We start from the raw sequence: 13345 nt of genomic DNA on the forward strand, positions 1-13345 counted from the left end.
TAAGCAGAGCAGGTAAAATAATTACATTGTAGATAATAACATCTTCAAATTCAAAATGGCCTTCATTGGCGGCATAAAGCTGGATACTAAAGCCAGGTGTAGCTTTCTTTTATACCTCTTGGCTATGAAAAAAGAACTGGTGGAAGTGGAGGGAGAACCAGCTGAGAGGTGTAAAACTCCTGAGAAAAGATGCTTCACTGCAGGCTGACTCATGCAAGGTATAAAAGAGTCAATAAACCTGATTTTTGTTTTTATGTTGCAGATCCCTAGCAAGAAAGTTGCATACTTTGTTTCAGGCATTTAGTATAGGATAAAATAAGATACACTCAATCGAGAACTAACCAGATTGCAATTTAAGATCTTGATTGATGTCAAATCTCAGTAAAAATGCAAGTATAGAATTATTTATTCACAAGCATGATAATTCTGACGAACCAAATTCTACAGAAAATATCATGCTAAGGCTCAGGAAAAGTTGTATTGCTTTTCAAGTCGATTCTTCTGGACATTTATTCCCACACGATTCCAAATTCAGCGTAATGTGCACTGCTGCAAAATCGAGAAAAGCAAGCTCTGCAACAAAGAGAACAGCAGAGTGTGAAGCAGAGAGAGAAGGACGTGACAGAGTGAGAGAGGAGGCCTGCTCGCAGTTCCTCGTAGTTAGATGTTAATGTAGCTGCAAACTGACCTGCCAGGGATTAACACCTCCACCCTCTCCTGTTACACACTCTGCAGACACCAAGAGCTCTCAAAAAAACTAGCTTGCACTCAAAAAGGATTAGGCCTTTAACCGTGAAGTCAAATGAAGAGGAAAAATACGGCACATTCATTAACAAAAGGGGGAAAAGGACGCAGTTCATTTAATCTGTGTGCTTGCAAATGATTCAACATTGATCACAGCAGAAATGTGTGCTTTCGCTTGTTCTCAGCATGATAAGCCTCTTTGGCAACACAATGCGCTTTCTTTTCTCCTCCTCCTCGAGGCAATAACCCTCTGATTACATGCTTTGAGAGGAACAGGGAGGCCGGGTAAATGAGTGTATGCACGGAGTTAATCAAAGGTGTGTTTGATGTAGCTGACAGCAGCTTTGGATAGAAGGTGTATGCTCGGCTGTCTCCGCTCAGCTTTCACATGCGCAGACTTTAAAGACTTGTGAGCGCTACATGATTAAATCAATCCAGGCTAAATCATGACAAGTTGGAGTGATTTATCTGACATGCCAAGAGCTGCAGTAATGCGTACAGAATCAGTCCAACAACCGTGCGATAAATCTTCACAACCCCACTTCAGGCTGCTAAACAGGAGCTAAACACTGTTGAAGAGGGGTGACGGGTGACCTTGCTTTGCTGCTTTTTATCAAACTAAATATGGAGGAGGTGAATGTACTGCTTGAATATTGACCTTGTGAAAAACCTTCACATCAGGGTTTCTGTAAAATTATTATTATCATTATTATCAAATGCTAAATACAAATGTATGCAACTCCAGTTTAAGTTGTCAAGGTGATCTGAATATGAGTTTCTTGTGATAATTTGTGATAAATTAACAAATGCAGAGCCTTGAACATTTTAATCCCTAAACTGCAAACTGTTGGTGCTATGTATGGTGCTATCAACTGTTTTGAAAGAGCATGTTGGGGCTTTTAGAGATTGATCACTGAATGTTAATTCAAACATAGATTGTACATATGAATGGACCAGGCCTGAGTGACATCACCCATCTGTTACTGCAGGGGGTTCTGGATGCTCATCAGCAGCAGCCGCTATGCTGGAAATTCTGTCTCAGACTAACGTTCAGTCAACCTAACGACAGGCTGAGAGCTGGAGCTGAGGCCAATTTTAAGCCTCTTGAGAAACCGTTACACCGCACCCACCTGTCAATCATGTCAGCTACATGCCTCATTGTGAATAATGCTTATCCTTCATAAAATCAAAACTGATGAGTTATCAAAAATTCACCCCTCGTGCAGTTTGTACCCATGAGGACAATAACTAATCAGACCTATTTTGTTTTTTTGTACCAGGCTGTCAACATTTTAATTTCTGCTGTAAAAACTTTTTTTTGAATGTGGTGTGTATGTGACTTCCGGGGCTCTTGGAGCCAGCCTCAAGTGGACACTCGACAAACTGCAGGATTTTGCACTAATGCAGTGGCTTCATGTTGGAATTCCAGAGGTAAACAAATAAGACTATTTTAGAAAACAAAAGAAGAAAATATGGATTGTTTAACTTTTCTAGCAATTTTCTTTTAACTGTCTACTCATTAGTGCAGCATGTGGTCACTTGTAAAGATGCATATTTTCTTGTGAAGTCAGATGCTGTTTAGTGTGATTTTTTTAATAGCCTGGTGTGAACCCTGTTCTATCCACATATGCACAAGACGCTCTGGCTGTGTTAGTATGACAAGTCATTCACTGTTTCTATTCATGTTTGTCGGAGTACAGTCTTCCTTTCTAACTGACTGAGTTGGCACATTGCTAAGTTTGTGGACACGCTGCCACAACAGACTGTCTGTCAGATTAAAAGTGTAAAACCAATGGCCGGATGTGAGTTGTGCTGCATGTGCGTTTGCCTTTTAGTGTTTGTGCTTGTCTGTTACACCAAAAAAATAGGATCCCTATTTGAGAATATTTCTCTCCACTGTGACTTATACACACACTGTCAAGTGGAAATTCAAAGCATCCGTGCAGATTTTAGATGACAACATTTATATGATAAACTTAACTGTTAGCATTTATCACATTAATACCAAATAAGATTTAACTCTAAAGTCTAGACCGATGTCGGACTAAACACAGCACCATATTTTCTTATCTTGACTTATAAAGAAGTGAAACTGATAGACAGTAATCTGCGTTTGTTTATGATCTGATTTATTTCAGACCAGTTCCAGAATCCAGCAGTTTGGTGAAGCACAGTATATTCATTTACTTTAATAGATATCAAGGCTTTGCTCTTGTAGCTTTTACTTCTTCTACAATAAAAGTTATAATGCGCAATTTAATCAACAGATATGGTTCAGCTCCGGTGTTGAGTACTTAGTGCTACATTGGTGAATTAATAAGAGGGCCCTGTAATCTCTTGGTGACACTGCTTTATGTGGAGGGAGTTGAACCCTGCAGAGCTCTTTGTTCCTAAATAATTACTGGCCTCAGAAAGAAGAGAGTGCAGGGGAGAAAGCATGATGATGTGCATTAGACACCACGGTCTCTCTTTACACACCTTGTGTATCTTCTCCACCCCAGGCTCCATTTGTGAGACTCCTTTGCCTTCTGGTTTATGCATGCCTCATGAAGACCCCCTTACCCTTTGCAAGCAGCTTCAGGGCTGCTCACATTCCTCTGAGCAGAATGCATAAAGCCTCCTCTGGGAGCTGAATTTTGCTTCCACGCTGGTTCTCAAGGCCCCGGTTTTAACCACGTAAAGCCATGCTCTTCATTGTTGCTGGCAAGGAAAACTGGTGTTGGATTTTATGCACCCTTAACACTCTCATACACACACACACACACACACACACAAACACACACACACACACACACACACACACACACACACACACACACACACACACACACACACACACACACACAAACACACACACACACATGTTCCAGTCCCCATGCAGCCTGGAACAGCAACAAAGCTCTCCCGTACTGTTGCCAGGGTAACGTGATCGGGTCAAACCAGTCGAGCGGTCTCTCCTGTTCCAGGCTGAGCCCCCCAACCCCCCCCCCCCCCCCTTCCTCCACTCACTTACACTATCTCTATTGCTCTGTCCATCCTCCTTATCCTCTCCTCTCTCCCTCTTCTCTGTCATCTCTTTCCTGCGGCTCATCTCATCTTAAGCTACTTCTCCACTTTTTGGTCACATTTTTTTTTTGCTCCAGGCTCAGCAGGGTGCAAAGAGGAAAGACAGTTCTCTCTATTTTGACTAAAATATTTCTTAAAAAAAAAAAAAAAAAGCACCTGATATCTGAATAAGAAAGGTTGAAAGTTATGTTTTGTAACAAAGAGGGTTTTGGTGACATTTAGGATGAAGAGATAACATCGCACATTTCCTATTTCAAAGGCTGGATATTTCTACTGGCAGCAGGGCATTTTCTTTGCAGTTATTTGCATCAGTATTTTTGCGCTTTACATGAGTTTTCAATGAGTTTTTAATCATACACAGTGTGATAAGGCCACTCCATTATGTGTTGTAATAATTCAGCAACCGTTTCATAAAAAGAAAAAAAAGAAAAGGCCACTTCAGGCCTTTGGCGTATGGAAATTCCATCACAACTAAGCTGTTGCTGGCAGACACACAGTGATGGATTACCCTTCTTTTCCTGCAGCTATTATAGATCTCTTGTCAGGGCGGAGGACTGTGAATAAATGGAAATGACACAGATAGACAATTGAAATCTGTTTATTAGCGATAGAACACAGCAGACGTGAGACAGCAGTGAGAGCAGGTCTGAGTGTTTAAACAAAGTCTTATTCCTCTGGGGGGCCTCGAGCTGAGATTGAACTGTTATTTATCGTTTACTGGCAACATCCTGACATAATATGCTAGATTAACTTGCACGCATTTTTAAGACCTAGACCCCAAACTGTTACACCTACCTTTGTAGTCTGAGCATGACTACAGCGTTTTGTATTTTGCAGTTTAAACATGGGGTCATGTCTGAAGGACACAAAGATATATTTACCATAGGAGTAGATATAATGTTATTCTATAAGATAAGTTCAGAGCTGCCCTGAAGTGAGGTCACTGGCTTATAATAACTTTATTTATGGCTGACTTTAAAGAGCATGTGAGGACATAGACACTTTGATTTCATTACACATGAGAGAGGAACAAAAGGTGTTTAACAAAGCCGATTGCCTTACGTTAGCCCATGTCAAAGCCTTTTAGTGATCATGTTAGAGCCTCAGCAAACATTGGCAGCAAAGAAGTTCATGCTGATGTTGAATGGAGCTTGAGAGAGTATTTTGTGGCATACATGGACAAGTGTCGGGTATATGTAAACTCCTGGTTATTTGAGGAGTTTGCAATCACAAGAACTCCATGTATTTTTTTTTCCCAATATCAGTCATTGTGTAACCTCAACAAGCAGCACCGACTATACCATCAAGCCTCTTATGATCATATGCAACAGAGCAATTACAAGTTTTGATCATTTTAATAAATGTGCTTATTTTAAACTCATTTGTAAATGTGTAAATGTCCAGGCTCCTCAGGTGCTCTGTGACTGTGTGGTTTCACTTAGATAATTATGCTCTGTAACATGAGGAGCATCAAATGGTGACTGTTAGATGCCATTTCATAAATCTTCACTTGGAAAAACTGCATTTTCTGTTCAGGGGCTCAATATGTGAAATGCTTTACCTGCAGACTTCAAACTGGAAACTGACTGGAGTCATTTTCAACTCAAACTGAAACAGTTCTTGTGTCAGCTTGCTCTTTCTGTTTTACTTTGTTTATACAGTTCCGTCTGTTTATTGTTTTGCTTGTTTGGTACTGTTTTAAATGTATCTATTATTGAGTTTGGTGTATTCTAAAGGCCCATCTAGGGACGGCCATTGCAAGTAATCTTAGGCTATGAATGCTGTATTGTGTGGCAACAGTTAACTTGCTCCATACTTGTCCGTATACAAATAAACATGAAACAAGTCTCGAAAGCCGCACACGAGTGACATGGGTCACTTATATGAGCTCTGAACAACCGTTTGACTGCAATGGCATTTTTATGACACGACTGATTGCTGTGCTACATTATGTGAAATTGAGTTGAAAATGACAACCTGGTAGAGGGAAAGTGAGTTTTAACATAAGTGAGCGGTTACATTATTCAGATGGACGGGAATTAGCTTGACCTTAAGTCACATTTTACCAACTGAGACACCAGGATGAACCCCAGATGGCCTGTAAAGATAAAGAATTGTTAATTGGAAACAATCGGCTTAGGTTTAAAGCCAATTTGAACTCTCAAGTTTATACAAAGGCTCCCTTTAAGATTATTTACCCCCTGACCCTCTTAGTGTCAATTCATGCCCCTAATTCAAAGAACAACAGCTTATCTGTGACGGTGACTAATCCTATTTGTGATTTGAGGTTTAGCACTACAGTTTACTCTGATTCCAACAAGCTGATAGATCTGTGTCATCTCCGTATCATGACTTTAGCTTTGATTGTTGAGTGAATTCAAATTTTGCTCGATGAACTGTCGAACCCTAGTCATTTATGACAACAGCAAACGGATGCTTTTTATTTCATCTCAGCCTATCCAAGAAAAACATAGTCAAATTTTGTATCCCTACAAATGCTGACTTGAATTTTGATAAAGCCTATATATTTGCATTGCTGCATTGAAATGATCTCTATTCCAATATGATTCAAAGTGGAGGTGGAAAACTGTGAAATAATTAGACTTGTCCTCCATAATGGTAAAATAACTCAACGATTCACCATTCACTGTCGTTTTGGTCAGATAGGCGCGCCTCTAATAATATAACTAAGGAGACAGGACTTTAGAATTGGAGTCCTTTCCCCTGACTTACTGCTTAATAGACATTCATACTGCAGCTTTAGCTCTGCCTAATTGAAGGAAAACCTCTGGTCTTCCTCTCTGCATCCTTTGTTGTCAGACTGCAGCTGCTTTGTTCTCTAACAGCTCTTTAGAGGCGGCTCTCCGGGTAATGAATTGCATGACAAGTCAAGTGGTCTGCTAATACCAGCTGGTGTCTCATGAGAAATTAATGTGTTGCCATGTAAGGTGAGAAGAGCTGCTTGACCTGATGTGTGACGTTTGTGTGATGACATTAAATCCTCCTGGTAAATTGGTGTCGGGTCATGAGCTGAGTTAGCTTAGCAACCTTTTGTCACAATGTTAAAATACAGTATCACAGAGGAGCACTACTGCTTTTGAACGTTGGTATTGTTTCGTTTGTTTTTAACCCAAAAAAATCTGTTAAAGGACGTTATCAGCATGGGCGACATTGACTATATTCAAAGCTCCAAGAAAAGGTTTTAAATGTTAATTATGGCATTTTAGTCATTTCTATTTACCTTGGCTTGATACAGTATGAGGCCAGTTTATTGTAATAGCTCCATAAGGTCTTCTCTGCTGTTGTACTTTTACACAGCATGAAACCATTTTTCCACAATGAACAAAAAACACCATTCAGCTGTCAGTGAGTGTCATTACCAGTTTTATTAAGGTGATTTGTTCCTTTCAACTAGGAAAAAAAGAACATATAATTACAAACATTGAAAGTGTTTCCAACCAGCTTTTCCTTGGAGGCTGGAAATTGTGTTCACATGTATGAAAGGAAACTATTTAGCTACAAACATATGTGTTGTTACAATTACATTTCACATACTTGCTTCCTGGACAGAAATGTCTTTATGTCATGGAACCCCTCATTTTTTCCAAGGCATTTTTTTTTAAACATTTCCCAACACATGCACATCTTTTGTCATGGAAGGTGTCGTTCATTAGCAGTTATGGAGCTAATGCGCTAGCCATCTGCTAACCTCCCACCCCTGGAGCCAATAATTTGATTATTCATATGGAGCGCTGAGCTGACTGCAGTCAAGGCCGGGTGCTGCTGGCTGTGAACAGATGCTGAAACGTGAACTAGCAGCCCTCAGCTCTAAACCTCTCGCAGCTTCAAGCAGCGGTGTGGCGTCCTTTGTCGTTCAGGCATGCAGTGATCTCCACCAACGGGCTTTACCGAGCAGCAGCAAGTCAATGGCCCCTCTCGGGTCAGATGAGACCTGGATATTAAGAATTATCAGAGGTCCAGGAGGACAACGCAATACAATCACAATACACTTGAACAGGCAGCCTGGCAGATGTGCATATGTGTCAATTAGGGTTTGTCTTGATCGTATGAAGTTTGACACGTCATTAACTTTACCCACAATGGCAGTTAATCTAAAGCTCCATTTGAGCTTTGACTAATGGCTTTGTCCAAACTCTGTCCTTGAAGTTCCCCATGCAAGGCAAGCAGAGTTTTTCTTTATTCCAGATATTTACGTTTCATTAGCATGTCCGCCCTAAATCGTCTCCAGTCAGTCCAGAAGCTGCTGTTCGAATACTCACCAGGTCAAACAAACGGTCTCACATCACTCCCATACTGAAATCTCTGCACTGGCTCCCTGTGGCTTAAAGGATTACGTTTTAAATTCTCACCCTCACTTTTAGAGCTCTTCACGGTCAGGCCCCAGAATATTTGACAGAACTCATTCACCCGTATTCACCGACCCGTTAGCTAAGGTCCAACACCCTACACCTGCTGCCTGTCCCACAGACACATTTTAGGACTTTTGGTGAGCGTGTGTTTGAGGCCATAGCACCAATCCTTTAGAATTACCTGCCCATCTTATGTTCTTCTGACTCTGTGGAGTTATTGTTCTGGTCATAACAGGATTTTAGGTTTGTTGGGGGGGCAGTTGGGGGGGGCCCCTAATATAATGATAGGGGAAACACTGATGTTGGTCCGTGAACTACTCGTTTGTTCCTGTTTTTTATTATGTGTAGTATTTTATTGATGTAAAGCACTTTGTGACCTTTGTCTGTGAATAGTGCTATATAAATAAACTTTACCTACTTACTTAAACAAACAGGAAGCTTAGGAAGGACATTTCATGGATATTGTTTAGCTTCTTCAGTAGCCAAAGGAGCTTACTGTTTGAACATAAAATATAGTACAACAAATAACTGATAACTACTTCCTGTGTATCATTGGAGAGGGACTTTCAAAAGAGAACACACCACTCATTTCTGGAAAGGTTATAGACATGTAATGACGTTTTGCCAGGAAATGTGAAACTCCGACACATCATTTAGAATTTGTACAAAACCACATTTTGTCATTTCTCTACCAGATGCCATTGCTGGCATCAACAGAAAATGTGACACTTTTGACTAGTCGTGTAGTAAACATACACATGTTTTCCTCAATGTATAGTTCATGAGAATTCACGGTTAACTCAACCTGTCTGATATTGAACCAGGATGTTGTCTCTCAAATCTACCAAGCTTGTGAAAGTTGTGAAGTGATGTTCTTGGAACTCGTATACACATGAAGTGTTTATCGTGTTTTTCATGACTTCGGCGTTGGCCTTGTAATTGATTGAACTTTGAGCATCTTAACTTTCTTCATAGAACAAAGATCCACAGGGCAAAGAAGGTCTGCTATTGATCAGACAGTATGTCTTGGACCTAAAACTTTCTAAGGTCCATGAAATATAAAACACTAAGTAAATAATAGTTTTGAGCCTTCAGTGAGGGTTTCAAAAGGTCAATAAAAGGTCATAATAGTGCTATAAAATTGTAAATGGACTGCATGTATGGAGTGCTTTTTTTTCCCTTTACAGCTTTACATTTTGCCTCTTATTCACAAATCCATTAACTCTGAATTAAACTCTCAACGTTCAGGGACATGTTAATTGGTTCTATCTCTGCTGATCATTTTTACATCAAGTGATTCCATTTGTTCTGAATCTACAAGTAAGAAAATGGTTATAATGCAAACTCTAGTTTGACAGGTGCACAGCATGGAGCGCGTGGAGATCTTACCACCCGGAGTTAATTGCACTGCTTGAGATGTATGAATATTTGTATGCACATTTACACGGACAAAAAAGAAACCATTAGATCATCACAGCTGCAGAAGTAAAGAAGACACAAGTGTCGGTAGAACATTGAGACCATGAAAACACGTCTGTGTGTGTGTTGTGAGTGTGTGTGTGTGTGAAATATTGGTCAGGGGGAAAAAAAGATAAAGTTACAAATGGTGTTTAAACTCCACTAAACAAACAGCAGCTCCATACAGGGTGTAACTGAAGCATGGGAGGAATGATTAGTTAAAGGGGGAAATTGCTTGGTCATACAGTCGTATAAGTGAAGAGCGACTGTATTTCCTCCTGTGTGTATTAAAGCAGCACTTCATATCATAAGCTCATTATATCTGAGCTATAAAGTGATTATGGGCTCCAGTAAGGCATTGTTCTGCTGTTGACAGGATTAAAGATGACTTTAGAGAGAGGGAGAGAGAGAGAGAGAGAGAGAGCGCGCGCCGCTGCTCTCTGCTTGAGTGTTTGCTCGCTTTGTATAAGCCAACAGTGAAAGGGGCTGCACGCTTGACTGTTTGCCAGCTGCGACACACCCTCCCTCTATTCTTTTACACATTCATCTCCCGCCTCTCCGTCTATCCATCCACATATCTGTCTGCTTTGTTCCTGTTTGAAAGCAGCATGAAGTGTCTTTTTTTTTTCACAGACTTGTCATCACCTGGTGTACAATTGTTTCAAGGATTTTAAGGAAATCCTTCAGACACTAAAGGCAGCTAATCTCTCTTGTCAGCGAGGCATTGAGTGGAATCTGTGTCACTGGGTGTGCCTGCAGAATTCTTATTGGTAGTTTAAATGGTCTGTTCAGAAAATAAAAAAAGTGGAGGCTTTGTACAACAAGTTATATATGGCATCGTTTAACCCTCTGTAGGTGAGGTTTAACCACTTATTATATTGTCAATGGAGAAGACTTGATAAAGATTCACCTTTTTTAATTTAGGTCACATCAAGCACCTTACTTTACACGCTGTCTGAATGTATACCTCACCCTGCATGCACACATTCTCAGATTTCAGTGTCTTCCTTTCTAAATTACTTTCCCATTCTCTTTGCAGAAGAAGGCCGGAGTCGTGAAGACGCAGGAGAAGAAGGAGCGGTGGAAGGAGAAAAAGGTAGCGAAGCGGCAGAAGGAAGACGAGGAGGTGGGTGAGGAGGAGGAGAATGTGCAGCCGGTGGTGGATCCGCTGGAGAACGGCTTCCTTCATCACGCCCAGCGGGAGCAGGAGAGGATGAACGAGAGGCTGCTGAAGAGGACCTACTCCAAGAAGAACAAAATGGTGAGTGTATTTTTTTTTTTTTTAAATGTAATGTCATAGATTGGCAAATGATAGTTGTCTGCTTTGGTGGCTTTTTACATGAGGGCAGAGGAGCCAATCAGCTGCTGCATAGGTAGCATCTTACTCAACTTCTTTTCTGCGATTGGTCAACTAGGTTACTTCCAGAGCTCTCCTGTAACTAAGAACGAGGACCATCTTTTTCTTTTTCTATATATATCTCCTTTCCATCCATGTGACGGCTGGTCCACGTTCTCTAACAACAGAAAAAGAAACCTTTTTCAAAAAAGAATCCTCACACAGTCAGATGTGACTTGACTTACTCCTTTGTCAGCAGGGACTTTGAAGCACACTGCTGACTGAGGTTGTCATCACTCCAGTCTCCTATCAGAGCACCATCAAAACCACATCTCAGTCTTCAGCACTGGAGGAAATCATTTTCTTCAAATCCTCGGCGCCTTTGTGAGCAGTATCTGCTAAAGGCTGTCATGTGAATCTGAGCCTATTTAGAGCTGTCTCATGATTGATTTTTTTTAGCATTTAGAAAAAAGAGCTGGTCACATTTGCTGGTAAGAATTTAGTCGTTTTAGTTTTCATTGTTTTTTAAATAGAACTTTCTGACATGAATCTAGTTGAGTTTTTTGTAAAGTTCAGGTCGTAGGAACAAGGTAACTTGTCCTTCTACTGATTTCAGGTTTTGATAGCAGGCCCTTTAAAAAGTAGCATTGATTTTTCTCATGATGTGGTTAGCGGTCAGCTCTTCTTTTCCATGCTGCTGTCTGAGGTGACTTCATGTACACACTTTTAATTGTGTCAGCTCGCTGTGTTTCAGTTTGTTCCAATAGTCGTACCACTTCTTCTTTTGCATTTTTGCATTTTAATGTTTAGAATGTCCCTGTGAAGTTTGAACTAAGCACAGATTGTTTCTTCATATGTTGTTTCAATTGACAACTGCAGTTTTTTACTCATGGTGTTGTTGACTGCCACTATGGATTGCCAGTCATAAACTGTGATCGCACAATTACTATTGCTTCTACACTTCAGGGATCCAAGCGGTGTTGCTCCCTCCCTGTAGGCGCTCTATTGTTTTTGTTCCTCTTCTTCTTATTTTATTTTTCTCCAATAGAATATGTGGGAAGTGTGAGCCAAAAACAGCTGGCCAAAAAACGCACCAAAATTGGCAAGTGACTTTCAAATCCCTGCGACTACACGAGAACATAAAAGACACATTGTTCCCAACGTGAGGGCTGCTACAATCAAGTTGACACTTTAGGAATTCTGGTTTAGAGTTTAGATTAGATTTTAGATTTTTATTACTTAATCCATACCTTACACTAATGATCCTCTGAAGATGAACATGCAAGACTTTTCTTAATGTTTTCAATACTTTATTTCTGCAATCTGGTCCAAAACAGTTTAGAAAATTGACCCAAACTTTTCTCATGGCTATCTATGGACATATTTGTCATCTACATTTAATTTGGCTAAGTTGATTGCACAATGATGGACGAGAAAATTAAGAGGTGCAGGACAGATCATGATATCCTGATATATGACCTTTTTTTTTTTTTTACTGTAGATGCACTATGGGAGGTTTGAACTTGAATTGGTGTCTGGTTTTTTTGGGTACACTTTCTTAAAAATAAGGCAAAGATGAACCAATAAGAGCAGCACATGAGGGGGAATCAGTGATATAATCAGAAATCTTTACAAAGCAACATGATATATCAATCCATCAATGAGCCCCTGTAATACCAAAAGTGTTGTCAAAGTGTCGGCATGATCCTGTTTCCCTTCATAACAACAGAAGTGTTTTTGTGTTTGTTGATGCACATAGAGGACTGCCAGAAAAACCCCAGCTTCAAGCACACTGCTGAGCACACAGACTCTGAGACTGTCCTGGGGAGATAGCCCATCTATGTGTTAACAGTTTGTTTAAATGGGCGGATGTTTTTATGCTCCTGTCCGAGGCCAACATCCACCACAGTGCTGTGGAGGATAAGAGGGGAAATGTAGTCAGGAAGCCAAACTAAATAATGAGGCTATGCAGCCCGGAGGCCTCCTCCGCAGACAAAAATATCTCTCTGAGATAAGATTTCCTGAGGAAGTTAACATGGCTGAAAATGAGTTTGGCTGTGATATTTAGTTTGCTAAGAGACAGTTAGAAATTATGTATTTAGCTAATGCTCTTATCCAGAGTGCAAGTGCAATAGGGCTGCAATTACTGAGCCAGATCTACATTCCAGGCCAGATAATAACTCCTTATTATCAGCAAACTGCTGCTATCATGTGCAAACCTTGTAACTCCAGCCAGTCTACATTTTATGTACAGCAATAACTTCAAATGATAATTAGCAACACATGCTCCAACAGAGAGATAACACAGAGATAATGTAAGCTGCTCATATATGAAATAATGTCTTAAATAAATACCTTTAGTATATTTTGA

At 40.3% G+C, this 13345-nt stretch overlaps 1 protein-coding gene across 10 annotated transcripts in view; it reads left to right on the forward strand.

Moving 5' to 3' along the window:
* Positions 1-13345, forward strand: part of fbrsl1 (fibrosin-like 1) — a 289512-nt gene that overhangs the window by 81864 nt on the left and 194303 nt on the right. For all 10 annotated transcript variants that reach the window (XM_020631141.3, XM_020631137.3, XM_020631138.3 and 7 more), the window contains exon 2: positions 10678-10899. In XM_020631141.3, coding sequence (XP_020486797.2) covers positions 10678-10899 — 222 coding nt within the window. The remainder of the gene's footprint in view (positions 1-10677; positions 10900-13345) is intronic.

Source organism: Labrus bergylta, chromosome 2 (genome assembly GCF_963930695.1).
Source record: "Labrus bergylta chromosome 2, fLabBer1.1, whole genome shotgun sequence".
NCBI classification, from domain to species: domain Eukaryota; kingdom Metazoa; phylum Chordata; class Actinopteri; order Labriformes; family Labridae; genus Labrus; species Labrus bergylta.